The sequence below is a fragment of the Homalodisca vitripennis genome, chromosome 3 (genome assembly GCF_021130785.1).
Source record: "Homalodisca vitripennis isolate AUS2020 chromosome 3, UT_GWSS_2.1, whole genome shotgun sequence".
Taxonomy (NCBI): Eukaryota; Metazoa; Arthropoda; class Insecta; order Hemiptera; family Cicadellidae; genus Homalodisca; species Homalodisca vitripennis.
The window spans coordinates 60861963-60879913 of NC_060209.1; the positions used below are offsets into that span (position 1 = coordinate 60861963).

At 32.6% G+C, this 17951-nt stretch overlaps 1 protein-coding gene across 1 annotated transcript in view; it reads right to left on the reverse strand.

Annotated features, from left to right (window-relative positions):
• Positions 1–502: 502 nt before the first annotated feature.
• Positions 503–17951, reverse strand: part of LOC124356984 (fasciculation and elongation protein zeta-2) — a 112882-nt gene continuing 95433 nt past the window's right edge. Inside the window, exons 6-8 of the mRNA XM_046808335.1 lie at positions 6774–6849; positions 3127–3192; positions 503–902 (exon numbers count right to left, since the gene is read on the reverse strand). Of these exons, the coding sequence (XP_046664291.1) occupies positions 886–902; positions 3127–3192; positions 6774–6849 (159 nt within the window). The 3' untranslated portion in view covers positions 503–885. The remainder of the gene's footprint in view (positions 903–3126; positions 3193–6773; positions 6850–17951) is intronic.

A 17951-nucleotide genomic window follows, 5' to 3' on the forward strand; every position in this document is an offset into this window, starting at 1 on the left:
TTTATATTATATTTTGATAGTACAAAATATAATATTTTACAACAAATTTTAATTTGCAAAACTTTGAATAAAATTTAAAAAGCGTAATAAATTTAACATATTAGTTTATTACAAGCATTAACAAATTTGCATATCTCTTTGATGAAAAATTTTCTGTTTTTGTGCAACTAGTTCAAATAATTTTTATCCTGTCTTTAATGACAGTGGGTCAAAATAGGGTTTCAAAAATCCCTTGGCATCTTTTGATGTAAATTTAAAATATGTTAAAGATTGTTTTGTGAAAAAATTCAAATATTTTGTAAGAATTAATTCCTACACTGAAACATACAAAATAAATAATAAATATTTTTAAAAAGATACAGAAATGAGTTTGAGTAAGAAATCATTTAATAATTTAGAATAGATTTAAATGTCTTGCGCAAGCTCATTTCTGCTTTTACTTTATTGTTTTGATATCCCATACAATTTTAAAAAGACGGGTAACCCTTTTATTTTAAAACAATGATTTCCTTTTTAGATGCAAGTGAGTCTGGAAACTAAAACTGTTTAGATTATTATCTTATTCACTGTGCTCATACAAGATACTGAGTACAAGAATATTCGTTAAAATTTATACTTATTGTATGGTTCATACAATTAATAGAGAACCACTAATAGAATTTTTGTTTAACATTATTTCTTCTACTGAAGAATATTGACTGTGTGGTCCCTCAGATTGTCCAACAATAACCAAAACATGAACTTATGTAAAAGAGATGCACGTTAAAATGATAAAACATGTCTTCTTCCAAGTGACAAGCGTAGGTGCCCAAACGTCTAGAGGCGAATGTTGCTGCCGACTAGTAGTGTTGGTAAAGCGAGAGCCTACAAAGCTGTGTTATAAGTCTACGTCGGACATAACACTGCAATCACAAACATTTAAATTAGCTCATTTATTTCACACCCTAATACAATTGGTTACATAACAAAACTGTTCAAACATTTTCCATCATATCGAATGTGTAAAAAAAATCCTCAAACACAACCTTTTGAGAAGTGGTGTTTTCTCTATTCAAAAACTTAAAAACTAATAGAAATGCTAATAAATATAAAAGGTGTAAGCAACCCAAATGTTCAACAAGAGAGCAGAAACCAGCTACCTAAATACCATGTTGTATTTTGGGCTAGGTTTTATTCCAATAATAATAAACAAAAAACTCAATACAATGGACTATCAAAGGATCCAACAGAACATAATGGAAGTTGTAACAACCAATTCAACAAAGTAACTTAATAACACGTTACTATGTTACACAGTGGTGGATTTAACTTTCTTGGGTCGATAGGCCCAAATAAATTTGCAGCACCCCCATACACACAAAATTTTTACCAGTTATGTGAAAATTGTTTTACCAAAAGGTGACAAAGGGAATACTATTCATAGTTCACATGAAAGACATTTTTTGCGTATGAGAAATACATTAATATTTGAATAATCAATCCATGAGAAAATCTTAATTATCAGTTAAAACAAAGTAATTAACGTAATATTGACAGATGAACTTTTCTTGCTTTCTTTCACGAAAATTCCCCAATAACATCATCAAAATTGATGGTAGATAGCATTTCTACCATTTACATTAAAAACTTGTATACAATAGTTTGCACTGATCACTATCCCAGACACACGCTTTTCTTACTTTACCTGGAGCCTAACCTAATAAATTTCTCCCTTACATTATGATCACCTAAAGAGATTCATACAGTACTTTCATTACTCACTTTAACCAATTATCATGCAGCTTCAAAAATGTGGAATTTGTATCACTTTTAGGATAGTTAAAAGTGTTTTTATAAGAGTTCTGTGTATCATATTCGTGTACATAATTCATAGTTTTATTATGGAACTTAAAATAATGTATTGTACACAAGGTGTTTTATAAAATTATTATGTCTTGTAATGGTAACATTAATCAATCAATCAATTCATTTATTGCCAAAAACATAACATGCATAGGCATTCGTCAAGAAAATTATAATATCCCAACTTAAAGTATACACTACTGACAGATCAAACACAACAAGACCAAATCAATATAACAGGAGTGATCTACAATTTATTATCCTCAACGTATTCCCGGACACTGTAATATTCTCTCGAAATAAGAAATTTTTTCAGATGATTTTAAAATTCCCTATCGTCCACAACAATTTTCAAGCAGGATGGCAAAGAGTTAAAAAGGCGGATGCAGGAGTAAAGACTTTGTTTTTCAAAAAAAGATGTTTTATGGCAGGGTAGGATTAGGTTGTTTCTTTTTCTTAAGGAGTAATTATGGGCTGGATTAATGTTGACTGAAAAATGTAGAGTTGAAATTTGGCAGGGGTACTAATGTATCCCTGCCAAATTTCAACACTACATTCATGACGACATGTACTCCATTGGGTACACAAATGATCTTTCACAACTCCCGCCGTGTACCCGATTGGGCACACACTTGACTTTCATAAAGCATGTTGTGCGCCCGACGGAGTACACAGTGCTACGCATTTCCTTATTGCATTTTTATTATTTGCCTGTCTCGGTTATTTATTATATTTGATCCTGCGTTTAAATAAATACCTCAGACTATCGTGTACCCCATCAGGCACACAGAGAAACATTGAATAAAACATATTGAAATTTTTTTTGTGCAAAATTGCCAAGCCTACATACTTTTCTCGTTATACTTAGACGTGCAATGTAAAAAAAGATTACAGTTTCTTTGCCATTATTATTGAAAAATTCGACGGTATATAATGGGGTTTCACATGTACTATCCACTGTCTAGACTATTTTAGTGCGGGCTGCTCTAGATGAAGTCTTATATAGTATGACACATCTTATTTGTTTGTACATGACAAATCATCTGGTGAAGTTTGTAGAGTATGGAGTCATTGTATATTGAGTACTCAATATAAAACTTATAACAATTAGTTGATATACAAAATTGTTAAAATTCCCATAATTACAATTATACCCAAATATGTAAAAAGATATTTCCTATTCTGACCAACTACAAACTTCAGAATTCACAATCTCAGAACAATAACAGTGACAATAAACAAATAATTATAATGGAACACTGTTATTATGCAGATAATACTTACCCTTTAGTATGTAGTCTGTGAGAAGAGTTGGAACTGTAGGGCTGTCTTCATTGATGGCTTTCAGGACTGGAAAATATAACAAGTGTTAAATCTCCATTACGCAGAATGTTAGATCACGGAAACTTTAATTAGGGGTACTAGAGAGAAGAAGTTAAGTGGAGAAAGTGTTGTGCGACATGTTTTGAGAAATACACGGTTTAGTTTTATTAGTCTGAGATGACAATAAAATTAAAGCTGTTTGAGGGTAAATATAATATGTTAAAGAAAGTAAATAATATGGATTGCAATGTCTAGCACATGTCATAACATTACGTATAAAATAAGTTGTTTAATCATTACATTCCTAACATTCTGTTACTGAACTATCTAAAAGTGAGTTACAATGAATCTATTACCGAATATTGGAGTGTCAATTACCGAACAAGTGTTAATAAGAATCTTTAGCCGACAAGGTTTATTCCTTTTTAGTTAATTATTTGTTTCTTTCAAAGCCAGTTAACTCATGTTTGATGTCTGTGCCAAGAGGTGTCCCACTTCAGCTATTGCACTATTTGGGAATTATGTTATAGTCAAAGAACCTCACTTTTGATTGGTTCAGATCTAATACTATTAACTTTAAACTATCAACTGTTATACTTGTTATACACTTACCATTTAAGTTAACAATACACATGGCCATTTTCATTTCAATATCATTTAATATATTGAATACTGTATTTTAGTTAGAAAAATGGTTCACCTTAGTATTTTAGTCTTATTAAGATAATTTGTACTTTATGATAATTAACATAATTGCAACCAAGAATTTGATAGATTAGAGTAAAATACCTGTTAACCAAAGGCAACAGAATAATATTATAGGCTTTTGAAAGAACTAATATATCAACATCATTAATGAATTTGAAGTTAGCACTTAAAGATATACAAGAAACTGTAGAGCTAGCTGTTTCGTATGAGCTGGCTACCACCACTTGAAATTGGCATTTTTATATTCTCTACTCAATTTGACTCCATGATTTAGTTATCTATAGTAGCTACAGATGTATGTGTTATGATTTTATATTTTAAACTTTGAATGCATTTGTGATACTATATTCTCACTCTGAATTATCATTACGGTATCACTAGAATAGCACATACTTAGCAATATCAGTAGTATTCAAAAAGGAAAGATACAAGACTTGTGTTTTATTTCAACATACTTTGTACTTTAAAAGAATGTTTGTGTTAAGTTACATATGTTTTGTGTACGTGTTGTAAGTGTTTGGTCAAAGAGTTTCCGAACCATTTCACAAAGCCTAATGTTGACAAATTCTTCCACTTCCTCATCCATTGTATGATGAGATCATTCATCCCAAATTATGTTTCAATTTGATAATCTAGTGATGAGTATAAAATGTGGGGTGCATGAGGCAGAGCGTATCATACAAAAAAATCAGTTGCTACACAATCAATGTATATCTGCAGTAGGCAAATTCCTTGTTATCATCTCTTACCATAAGTTCTATATGACTTGATAAAACATTTCAAGCATTTAACAAAAACTTTCGTCTTTCCTTGCATTACTCTAAGAAAAGTCAACCAAAATAGGGCCCTTTATCTTTTAAATTCTAAACACATAAACTTTTTCAGTCAAAAGACTTTAAAGTTTTTGGGACAGTAAATACTGGTGGCGAGAGAAAAGAAGAGACCTGGCCCGTGCCGGCGCACATCTGATGTACTAGTATGTTGCCAGTAATTTCAGGCGCTTCGCCCCACAGCCAACCCTGCGAATTGTTTATCCTAGCAATGGAGTTATTTGTTTTCAGTAATGTGGCATTCCTGCAGAGTGTGACTCATCTTAACATTATTTTCTTTTGACGTGGTATTTGTAAAGCTGTTGAAGCAAATTTTTTATCTAATTACAAATGTTAATATTTTTTTGCGTAAGAGGTTTTTTGTTTACTGTATATTGTATTAATCAGTAAGGTATCAATGTTAAATTTTTATATACATAAAAGCACATTTACATTTACATTATACATATATGAACATTAGTAATTGTTATCTTAACAATACAAAAATCTTCAATTTCAGCAATTCATTCCTTTAATTATTGTTTATTTACAACCACTGTAGAGCCTAATTATTATTAGTATTACAAACATAAATTTTGCTCAATTTTAATTGAAACATAACAATTAGGCCGCAAATAAATCAAAACAGTAAAACAATAATGGAATTACGAAACAAGGCGCTGCAACATACTAGTAGTAGCGCCTGCAATTTTCAAATAGGCCAGAATCCAGGTCTCTTCTTTTCTCTCGCCATCAGTATATGTATTGCCCCAACACTAATTGACAGTTTGACTCAGAGGTTTTGTGGAAATCCAGAATCTCAATTCTTGAGGCCATGGCATAGGTCAATTAAAAAAACCCTGATTCTTAAAATTCTAAATAAAAGCTTCAACATAAATTGTTTTGTGTTGTTCACTGAACATTTCTGGCATCTATTGTTTCTCGATACTTCGAGATACATCTTTTAATATCTAAGATGTCTTTTCTACCTGCATCTTGACTATTATACATGATAGTGCAACAAACATACTCACTAAATTTCCTTATGGCCTACAAAAGAACTAAATATCACTTTTAAAATATGCCTTATAGCTCTTGGCAAGGTTTGATATTATATCAGTAAAATGTAATCAAACGATCTTGACAAGTTTAGATGTTCGTATAATGTGTACCAACTGTCTCTCCTCTGCTGCTCTCTTTTGTAAAAGCATAAACTATTTTCACCAAGTAGTTATTAATAGAACATTGCAGACTGACAAGAAACACGTTGCTGTATTTATTTTTTTTCTAGTTGTTGACGATAATAGACAATTTTCAATAGCTGACAAGAGTATGACGGTGAGAGTGAAATAAACAGAGATGTGTGCTCGTTAATGGGGACATATCATTCTGTCAGTTTTTCAAGTTATTAGAAACTTGTACTCCAATAACATTTTTTGTGTTGTAAGTGTTATTATTATTGTTATTAGACTGTAATGTCCACTCAGGACAGTGTTCTCATTAATGGGAATGATTTTTTTCATAGTACAGTAATAATAGGTAATCGTGTTAAATTTTTGCATATGTTGAAAATTTTAACCATTATTTATTCTGAGTGTGTTATTTTAGTAAAATAATCATAAAAGACGTTAAGTTTATACTAATTTTCCACATTATTATACCAGATTTTTATGAAAAAAGTCATAATGTAGGGAACACCATGTTTACTATAAGAATGATGCCATAGTTTAATAGAGATAAAGAGTAAACTGGTAAATGCACAAGTCATATACATGTTTTACTGATTGCATTTGATCAGTGACAGATATAACGGAAAAGCTATTCGATCCACTCTTGTGTTATGTTTTAATATTGTCTTAAAGAACTACTTGTTTTCAATACAAAGTCCTTACTGTATATTAGGCACCTTAAACAGTACATGTGTATGTATCTATTATATATATACAATCTAATTTTACACCAAAAGTTTATTTTTCAAGCAAATACCATAGAAGGTTATACATTAAAGTTATAAAAACCATTGAGATCTTAAAGCTAAATCTCTAAAAATTAAATAAACCTATGGACAGTGGAATATCCGCAGCAACTTACTTTTGATAAGCACCTGAAGAGCTTGATTATTGAGAGGACCACTGTCTAGGTGATAAGGTATTACAGTTGTGAGATACTGGAACACACCAAAACACATTAGTTCACACTCGTTACTTCAAACCTCTCTTGTCTCTTATTTCAATACATATACTTTTCCAATTATTCATTAGGTACTGTTTACTCTGGAAACAACTGTATGGCTTATGTGGATAAATACCTGTATTTAGTTAATTGTGCATCCCTGTGCCATTTAGTCGTTTACAACCATCCTTCCCCATTCCAATCCACCTCCACCCATCATCCACCAGCCAGAACCGTTCATGAACACATGCATTAATTTAAACATAACACATAAGGGACCTAGCTATGATTTAACAAATTTTTTACTTCATGGTTTTATAATTGATTGATAAATATTACAACCTCCAGGCCATGTATGGACTGCATACGTTTTTGCTTTATATGTTTAAAACACAGAAATAAACAATTTTTTATGTACCTCCCATTATTCTAGCTCTACTATAGTTAGATAGTGGTTATGTAAATTCGATTATAGATATTTTTTATCGGAGAGTACTAGAGCGGTAGGCGGTACAGCACAGTGGTGGCAGATTCTATCTGTTGTTATATTTCATTTCATTCCCATTTCATAAGTTCTTTATTCATAAATATACAAAACAGCTTGTTTTGTTGTAAATGATATAAAGTTATATTTGCTTGAATTTAATAAAAGGTTTTTACTAATAAAAAATTCTTTAATCATTGAAAGATCTATAAAAGTGGACAATTTAATACTCTCTAAATCTTTACCTGAAACGGTCACATTTGTGTCGTCTGCATATAAACAGACAGCAGCTCTCTTTCCTCCATTGCTACAGGGAACTGATTTATATAGCAGAGAAAGAGAAGGGGCCTAATATTGAACCTTGCAAAACTCAGTGATCAACTTTTCTTAGTTTTGAATGAAATTTTTATTTTAATGATATTTACTACTGATTGAATCATGTTTAATTTCCATATATTGCTTTCTATTTTGAAGGTAAGAGTTAAACCATTTAAGATCTTTGCCAGTAACACCTAAAGATTTTAGACATTTATTAATTTACAATGTGACACACTGTCAAATGCTCAAAAGCTGCGCTCCGGGTGTGTTCCGCCTATCGGACAGTATCCGAGCCTGCCGTCCTGGTGGTTGCCGGAGTCATCCCTGTCAAGCTCTTGGCAGGGGAGAGGAAGGCGATTTATCAGAGACAAGGCGAGATCGGCAAGGACGCAGCAAGATACGAAGAGCGTGCCCTTCAGAAGTTAAAACTAGCTGAAAGTTGTGAATTCTGTAATTCAATACTGCCTACATCATTGCTCGAGGGAATGTAAGGAAGTACTAAGTTGTCAACAGCCCCAACAACAAAAAATCATTCAACACATTTGCAACCAAAACTGGGTCTGTCAGCACTTTATGCTCTACTGTAAGTGATACGTTGGACACTGAATGTTTGTGTTTTCCTACTTAAAGTTAATTCAATTCCAAGTAGTTTTAACTGTATTAGATGTTTTAAGAATTTTATTATCAAAATAATTTTTCTTTTGTAATGTAATAGATTGGTTTAACTCCTTTTTTCTATCTTTATTTAATATCAGTATTTTTATTGATACCAAACTGCTGCTCTAACTGAACTATTTCTCTCCTCCTATATGCCAAATCTTTAGAAGCCCATTAATTTTTTTCATGAACTTTCTCAGTAACAAAAACTTTAGGAAAATTTGTCTCAAAATAATAGCAGAACAAAGTGCTGGGTGAGTGAAAACATTATACTTTCAATCTACATATGCTTGGAAAATTTTAGACCAAGATAACTTTGACAATTGTTTTGAAAACACATTAAAATTGTTGTCTGTGAATTTTCTAATTAGTCTTTATAAAACCGGTTTCTTTTGTTAATCCGAAAACTGCTAGTATCTGGACGCCATGATCAGACAGTTGAATTAGTAGTCCATAAGTATTTAAATGCTCCTTTTTTTATATTTATTATAAAGTTATATATAGAAGTATCTGACTTTTTGGAAATTTGTATTGTAAAATCTACAGTGTAAATAATGCTATTTGCTTTTAGAATATCACAAACCATTTGTACATATTTAGATTAATACTTAGATCTCCTGTTATATAACATTTTCATATTTCTCACTTAAAATTTCCAATAATAACTCAAACTTAAGTAGAAAAGATTGAACATAGCAATATTTAAGCCTTCTGAATACACAAGAAATATATCCATAACATGCAATGTACAGGGTGGTTATAAATTATTGTACACATTTTAAGATTGAATAAATAAATAACCAATCAACTTAAAAACATGGAAATTGTTTTATTAAATAGCAAATTTAAAACAGTTTTATTACCAATGAAGGACAAAAAGATTACTGTTACTCATACTTTTACAAGGAAACTAAACTAATTCCACGTGCTCTCCGAGGTTTGCACGCAAAGTTTGTAGTCTAAATTCAACCTCACACCATGTGTTTCTGAGCATTGCTGGAGTTATGCTTCCAATAACCTCTCGAACTCTATTCTTGAGTTCCTCAATATCTTGAACTTTTTTGGCGAAGACTCTGTCCTTGACATAGCCCCACAAAAAAAAGTCTAAGGGTGTAATGTCTGGGGAACGTGGAGGCCAAGGAATTGGACCATCCCGTCCAATCCAACGACCAGGAAACGTGTCATTTAGGTAGTCACGTACTATCTTACCCCAGTGTGGAGGGGCACCATCTTGCTGCCAGTAAACATTTGGTTGTCTATGCTCAATTTGCGGTATTGCAAAAAGTTCAAGCATGTCGAGGTATACCTCTTTAGTGACTGTCGGTTCTGCGAAGAAAAAGGGTCCTATCACTTCATCTATAGAAGTGGCTATGCTATATATAAATTTGGCTATGCTATAGTCAATGCACACCAAACGTTTATTTTAGGGCTGTCTCTTTCTTGTTCTCGAACATTATGAGGATTTCCAGTACCCCAAATCCTACAATTGTGTCTATTCACCTTACCAGAAACATGAAAGGTTTCTTCATCAGAAAAAATTACTTTTTTCAAGAAATTGCTTTCTCCAATGTTTATTGTTTGTTCTTCGAGGTCAAGTAATCTAACAGCAAAATCGTAGCGTCAAGGTTTATCGTTAGGTTTTAGTTCATGTAATAACTGAATTTTGTATGGATGGAGCTTAAGGTGTTTGTGCAAAATTTTTAAGACTGTTGATCGAGGTAATCCTAACTCCAAACTTGCACGCCGAATAGACTTACCAGGGCTCCTCGTAAACAATTCTCTTACTTGATCAACAATAGCTTCAGAAACTGGAGGTCTACCAGCACCTTTTCTATGTTGGACACTTCCCGTCTGTTCAAACTGCCTATACCAGCGTTTTATAGAATTGTTACTCGGAGGATTGCGGCCATACTCTAAACGAAACCTTCTTTGAACAGTTATTACAGATCTGCTTTCATGAAACCAAAGAACACACCTTGCTTTTTCTTGCACACTAGCCATTTTGATACTGAGGTTAGTTTAGTGTTTGTTTAGTCAACTGTAATTAACAGCTGGTGTGGAAAGATCCATTGTTGACCAGCTGACTATGTCACAACACAAGTCATTAAGAAGAATCATACCTTACACCCACAGTTTAAGTGACATTTTTACTTTCTTTTTATAACTACTTTTTATAATTATTGTAATGTGTACAATTATTAATTTTCAGTCAGTATATAAAACTGTTTTAAATTTACAATTTAATAAAACAATTCCCATGTTTTTAAGTTGATTGGTTATTTATTTATTCAATCTTAAAATGTGTACAATAATTTATAACCACCCTGTACAATTATTTTAATCTATAACCCAAAAACTGAACCCCTATCATTTCATTAGTGTCTGCCACACCAAAATAAAACACTACTTTTTTTCTCATTTAAGCGTCAGCTATGCCGGCTTCGAAGTGCACTGGTTTTTATTTATTATTATTATTACATTTTTGGACCTCCCCGGGATTTGAACCCGTGATCTTTCGGTTAGAGAGCCGAGACTATAGCCATTAGTCTACGGAGGAGGACTAAAAACACTGCTATTAGTTCAAGGTAATGATGGTTGATTTTTTTTTAACAGAATCAAAAGAAGCACATGCTGATTTGTCTGAAAGACAAGCAATAACTCATAATATTATTACTACTGTTTTGATAGCTGACTGTGAGTGGTACAGGGTAAAAGGTCCAATTGAAAAATTATTCTTAGATCTTTGTTTTAGTCAGCTGTGACATTAATGTTTCCCAAGAAAAAATAGTACTTAAACAAATTTAAATGTTCTGGGGCAGTTATAACAAAGCAACAGAGATGATAACACTTTACTATTTTCCATAGTGGAAGATTTTCCATTGTCCTGTATAGGACATCAAGAGGAAGAATAGATCAAAGTAATACTATAATATTCTTAAAAATAATTTTTACCCTTTTGTGATATAACCGCATTTAATTAGAAATAAACTTCATTGGATATTCAACAGAAAAAAGGAATAGTATAATATTTCAAATAGAAATCATTTGCTTAAATCTTAAGCTGCCACAAGTTCTTGTATGTATTCCCTTAGTGCTGGGTATATTTTTATATGTTTAGTAGCTTCTGACAATCATTTAATATATATTATCTATATAAAGAAAACAATGATCAAAAATATCTATAACTATTTTAAATACCAATTACTAGTTGATACTAAAAACGTTTAATACATATAATCATCCAGTTTCCAAGTTCACTCTGAGTCTAAAACTTATAATTTATTAAAATCAAAATACTTTAGCCTCACTATTGAGAGCCATCTTCAAGTCAACAAAATGTGAAATCAAAACTGACAGAACCAGTAATGAACATGTTTAAGTGTATGAAGGGAGAAGAACTTCATCTTGATTGGTTGAAATTAACCAATCTGATCAATATGTATTCAGCATTAATATGGTTTCTTATTCACATGTTATCAGGTTTTTGATAATCTGATTATGTCTTTGTTTGTATCCTTCTTGATTATTTCTAAGGCTTCTCTCGCTGTTCTTGGACAATAGTGTGGAACTTTAATTTGTTGATTTTGATCGTGTATTTCATTTGGTAACTATGTGTAGTTTTCCATATCCCGATATTTCAATATACAGGGTGTATATTATGTCTGGAAACACCCAAATATATCCTTTAATAATTTAAATATAAATTTGAAACCTCTTAAAATCGTGATAGAGATTGGGCATCTACTTTTTGGAACAATGTTTTGTTATGTCACACCAACGGGGGACGTCCTGCCGAGGGTATCGTGAATATTCTTAATGGAAGCCTATACCTTGTGATACATAATTTTAAAGGTAATAGCTTACTGAATTGAATGCCACAAACCGCATCTCAAAGGAATTATTCTATCAGAAAATAGAGCATTTTTTAGTATTGAAAAATTTACTGATGTTCAACAATGTAATTTTAACATGGTTCTTGCACACAAAATGTGTTACACTAATTTTTTAGCATTTTTTAAATGTTCAATTAAAATAAAATAAAACAATTTATTTTTAAGCTGGTTTCATTAGTACAAATTTACCAGTTTTTATTACAATGAATAAAACTTATGAGTCACTTTCTCTGATTACTTATGAATCTATACTTGGTGTTTTCCAGTCAGCAGGAAGGTTTAAAGAGACAAAGGTCACTAGCCTATGAGAAACATTATTGTGTTATTAATCATCTGGTCTACAGGTTTCAGTTTGTTGAGCATGGAGCTTTCACTAGACAGGTCTAAGCTTGGGAATTACAAATGGACAAAGGTCATATCATTCCTGTCGAGTTAATCAGTGTCTCTGAAGCATTGCTGTCAACAAGTTATCTAATTACAGTAGTTCAGTTTTTTATTTGGCATTTTAATGGAATTGTCTCTGAAAGAGAAACGAATTACTCTGTTGATGATGCGAGGATTATGGCGATCGTCAAAGATCTTATCGGGAAGTTTGTAATTTGTTTAATGACACTTTCCCAGAAAGGAATCCCCATAAGTGTTTCAACAATATCAAAAACTATTGAGCGTTTTTAAATGACAGGGAGTGTACGTAATCGGCCAAAGTCGGGTAGGATACAATCTGCAACAGATGAAGAACATGCACTAGATGTTTTGCAAACATTTATTGAAGACCCACATACATCGCTCAGAAAAGCTGCACAGCAACATGATATGCACAGTATGTCTGTGAGTAAGATTTTGAAAATTAATAAATACAAACCATTTAAAGTTCATTTAGTCCAACAGTTAAGTGAGGATGATTACGACAGAAAGAGTTGAGTTTTTTGAACTTGTGATGCGCAAATGTGATGACAATAGAGATTTTCTGACCAACATACTATTTCTGATGAGGCAACTTTTTTCCTAAATGGCAATGTTAACAGGCACAATTGCCGTTACTGGGCTAGTGAAAACCCACATTGGATTACTGAGTCCCATTCACAGCAACCACAAAAACTGAACGTATGTGTGGAATTTTAGGTAACAAAATTGTTGGACCCTTTTTTCATCAATGGAAATTTAAATGCCGAACTTTACTACAATATGCTTCCAAAATGAAATAATCCCAGCTATTCAAATTGCATCAGGAGAATACTTTGATAATGTATGGTTTTCAGCAGGACGGTGCTCCACCCCATTATGGGAGACAGGTTAAGAGAGTATTTGGATTTAAGGTTTCCTCATAAAATGGATTGGCCGAAGAGGAGAAATCGAATGGCCTCCAAGATCTCACGGATTTGTCACCAATCGATTATTTCCTATGGGGTCATTTAAAATCCAATGTTTATAGAAGAAAGCCTCATAATTTGGATAAGACCTAAGAAACAGGATTATAGAGGAGATTGCTTTGATAACTGAAGAAATGTTAGGCAACTCTGTCGAATCATTTTACACAAGATTGGCTCATTGTCAAACCGTAGAAGAAACACAGTTTCGAACAATTGCTTTGACACCAAATGCAGGTAAAACGTTTGTTGTAAGACTTTTCTAACAGCATACATTATTTTTTATTTGTAATAAGAAATCAATAACATAAGTATTTCCATAATTGTACTGTAATAAAAAAAACTGGCAAATTTGTGCTAATAGAACCAGCTTAAAATGAAAATTTTTGTTTTATTTAATTGAACATTTAAAAAAATGCTAAAAAATTAGTGTAACACATTTTTTGGCAAGAACCATGTTAAAATTACATTGTTGAACATCAGTAAATTTTCAATACTAAAAATGCTCTATTTTCTGATAGAATAATTCCCTTGAGATGCGGTTTGTGGCATTCAATTCAGTAAGCTATTACCTTTAAAAATTATGTATTACAAGGTATAGGCTTCCATTAAGAATATTCACGATACCCTCGGCAGGACGTCCCCCGTTGGTGTGTGACATAAAAAAACATTGTTCCAAAAAGTAGATGCCCAATCTCTATCACGATTGTAAGAGGTTTCAAATTTTATATTTAAATTATTAAAGGATATATTTGGGTGTTTCCAGACATAATATACACCCGTATAAGAAATGCATTTGTTTTCCCAAGTGTAGACTTAGCCTCAACTACATGGAATTTCTTAGACTCTAAAGTTGCTCATTGGTGTATGACAGGATGTAACAGTTTAGAGTCCAAGAGCCAATTTGCAATGCATACACGCACAACCCAGATTTTCATAAAATTGATTTAGACTTTTTTCTAAAACTAGTTTAAGGTGGGGGTAAAAAAATATCAAAAGATAATTTTTTCCATGACATATTTTATAACTTGACGTCATAATTTAAACCAAATGTTAGTCGTATATAAAAAGTTAAAACATCAGCCAACAAGATAAGTATTGACTATTTAGCTAAAATAATAGTGGTTTTCAGTTCCCAGATGACCATGTAACTACTATTTAAGTTTAAGTGAAGTGTGTAAAGTTAAAATATAAACTATAAAAAAGTGTATAATTTGGTATTTTTTATAACCCATTTTGACCTCGACTAAACCTAGCATGACTTACTATATATTTATAATAAGAAATTCCTTTGTAACAATTCCATGAAAATCCAGAAAGACTATTTTTGTGAGGTTTTAGAATGCAAATTACCTCTTCTGGCCTACTGGACTATAAATACCCTGGTGGATTTATGTTTTAGTATCAACAAGAATATAACATTCTACCCAGTACCAATAATATTGAATTATTGTTGAATTCAAAAATAATAAATAAGTGCAAATAATAAGCATTTGTAAAAAACATAGCCTACATTACTAATAGCATTCTTTAAAAAAAGCTTCTTAATAATTATTTATTAGACTAAAATTTTTATACAATTTAAACCCTAGAAGGTGTTGATATTATTAAGGGGGGTCCGTACCAAAAATTTCATTTTTTTGAGTTTTTGGTTTTTTTTAGTTTTATATTCTTCAGAACCTCACCTTTTCAAAGATGTGCTTATTTTCTTTCTATCTTTATTAGAAGTTATTGAAAAGAAAGTTTTTCGAAAGCATTGCAACCAATTTATGGTGAAAGAGGCAGCCCCGCTGGTGGCCCACCGCTTTAATCATATTCATACATACTACTACTATTCTTGTTTCCTTATTGTTATGTTATGTTGGCTACCCTGCTTTTGATGTATATTTTTGTCTCTGTCAGGTGTACTATTTGTCATGTGATCTTTGTTTATGTGATGTCAGTGAGAGTGTTTCTCAATTTGTGTTGTTTACAAAGTGACAGTTTACTTATTCGAGTTTTGTGAATATTAGTTGTTGTTTCAAGTTAACATGGGAAATAAACAGAAAATCGGGAATCGTTTCAAGTGTTATTCCAAGAGAAAAGCATGTTGGAAAGACTAAATCTAGCCTTGATAGGATCTTCTGAGGCTATGTATAACCTCAATACTGAAACTTTGCCCAGGCCTACCACCAGCACTGACACTTCTGATAATCCTACCACCCCTAGTTCTTCTGTTAGAAAAATGAAAGTTCAAGGTAATTTTGAATACTATAATCAGAAGAATGAGGTTTAAGCATATGACATATTTGATTTGAATTCGCTTGCCGAAGCCATAAATGAAATCGCAGGATGCAGTCGTTGCAAGCACAAATTGATTTTTGAAAGGCGGTCTGTTGAAGGACTTGCAGTAAATTTCTCAGTGTATTGTCCAAACTGTACAGACAAAAAAAGGTCTATTGACAATTGTAATAAAATCACTGAAAATATCAATGGAAAATCTGTAACTCTTTTACGACTTGAACCTACGTCTTGTGCACGGTATGCGCAGCATTGGCAAAAGGCCACACAGCAGCCCAAAATCTTGTGTGGCACTCTAAATCTTCCTCCTCCTCCAGTTCATTATAGAAAACATGAACAAGTTTTAGGCACAGTAGCAGAAAATATGTGTAAAAAAAAGTATGAGAAACGCCGTAGAAGAAGCAGTGAGCAGTAATGATGGGGACCGAAATAAACTTATGCGTTGCACTAGACGGTTCATGGCAAAAGAGAGGCCATGTCTCTCAAAATGGCATTCTTTCTCTAACATCAGTAGATACAGGGAAAAGTACTAGATGTATCTATCCTTTCAAAGTTTTGTAAATGCCCAAATAAAGTGTGAAAATGTTCGTGTAGTCAACTGTAAAGCAAACTATCAGTGGGTAGCAGCGGGAGGAATGGAGGTCGCTGGCGCTTTAGAGGTTTTTCGGAGGTCAGAGCCGGAATATAATGTTCGCTACCTCAACTAATTGGGAGATGGAGACTCAAAGGCCTATGCATCAGTGAATGAAGCTCAAGTTTATGGAGAAAGAAATAAAAATAAAACAAAACTTGAATGCATAGGCCACGTGCAAAAGAGAATGGGAACACGTTTTACTCAAAATAAAAAGTTCGTCGGGTAAAACCCTCTTGAAGATAACAAATCTATGTCCGGAAAGGTCGACTTACTACTGCTGCTGTTCATCAACTGCAAAGTTATTATGGACTGGCTATACGTCGGAACACATTCAAGTGTAAGGGAAATGAAGCAAGCAGTTTGGGCTGAATTTTTCCACGTCTTATCGGACTAACGAACAACCCCAACACGAGCTTTGCCCAAAAGGAGACGGAACGTGGTGTAAGTTCAAACCAGAGCTTACTTGATAATACTGAGTATGATCATAACAAACACTTTCATTTGCCAAAAGCTGTTATGCTTGCTATCAAGCCAATATTTAGGGATTTGGCTGATCCTGAGCTTTTGCAAAAATGTTGTGAAGGGCAAAACACAAAAACCCAAACGAATCATTGAACAATGTGATTTGGTCTGTAATACCAAAAAGGGTTTTTTGTTAGCCTACCAGTGCTAAACAAATATGGGACTTATTTAGCTATAAGCACATTTAATAATGGCCTGATAAGTAGAGTACAAATAATGGATGAGCTTAAACTTTCTCCTGGTAAAAATTTGGTTGCTGCAATGAAAAGCCTTGAGAATAAGCGACTCAAGGGAAAGCCGAATTAGCTGCAAATGAGCTTGAGAAGAAAATCAGGAAGGCTTAAGGCATTGAAGAAAAGAAAGTTAGAGGACCAATTTGAGCAGGATGGAGCAGACAAAACCAGCCTACAGCACTGGCAGCTACTGATGTTACCAAGTTCACTGTAGGTTAGTACAACGATTTTTTCAATCGCGTTTTCCCAAAATTTGTATTTTCTAACTTTGATGTAAGTTTTCTCAGGACCTGTTAAAGATATCTTTATGAAATTTTCACTGTGTGTTTGTTTTAGTATTTACTAGTCACTAACACAAGGATTTTGTAAAAATTTTAATTTTTGGGCTTATAAAAATTAAATTTCTGAATTAAAAAACTTGAAATTTAACACAAGTTTTTAAAAAATTTGTAGAAAAATTAAAATACAAAATAAACAAAAATCCTTGTGTCAGTGACTAGAGTATTACATGTTTAATAAAATAAAATAAAACATTTCAGTGTAGGTTCAACACAACTCTATAAAAAAATTACATATAATTAACATTACGGAGATAGGCGAACAGACCCCCCTTAAAGGAAAGAACTATTGCTTTTCCAACAGTGACTAGTAACATTTCACCAACAGAGACTGAAATGTCAATAGGACAGCTCAGTGACATTTCAATTGA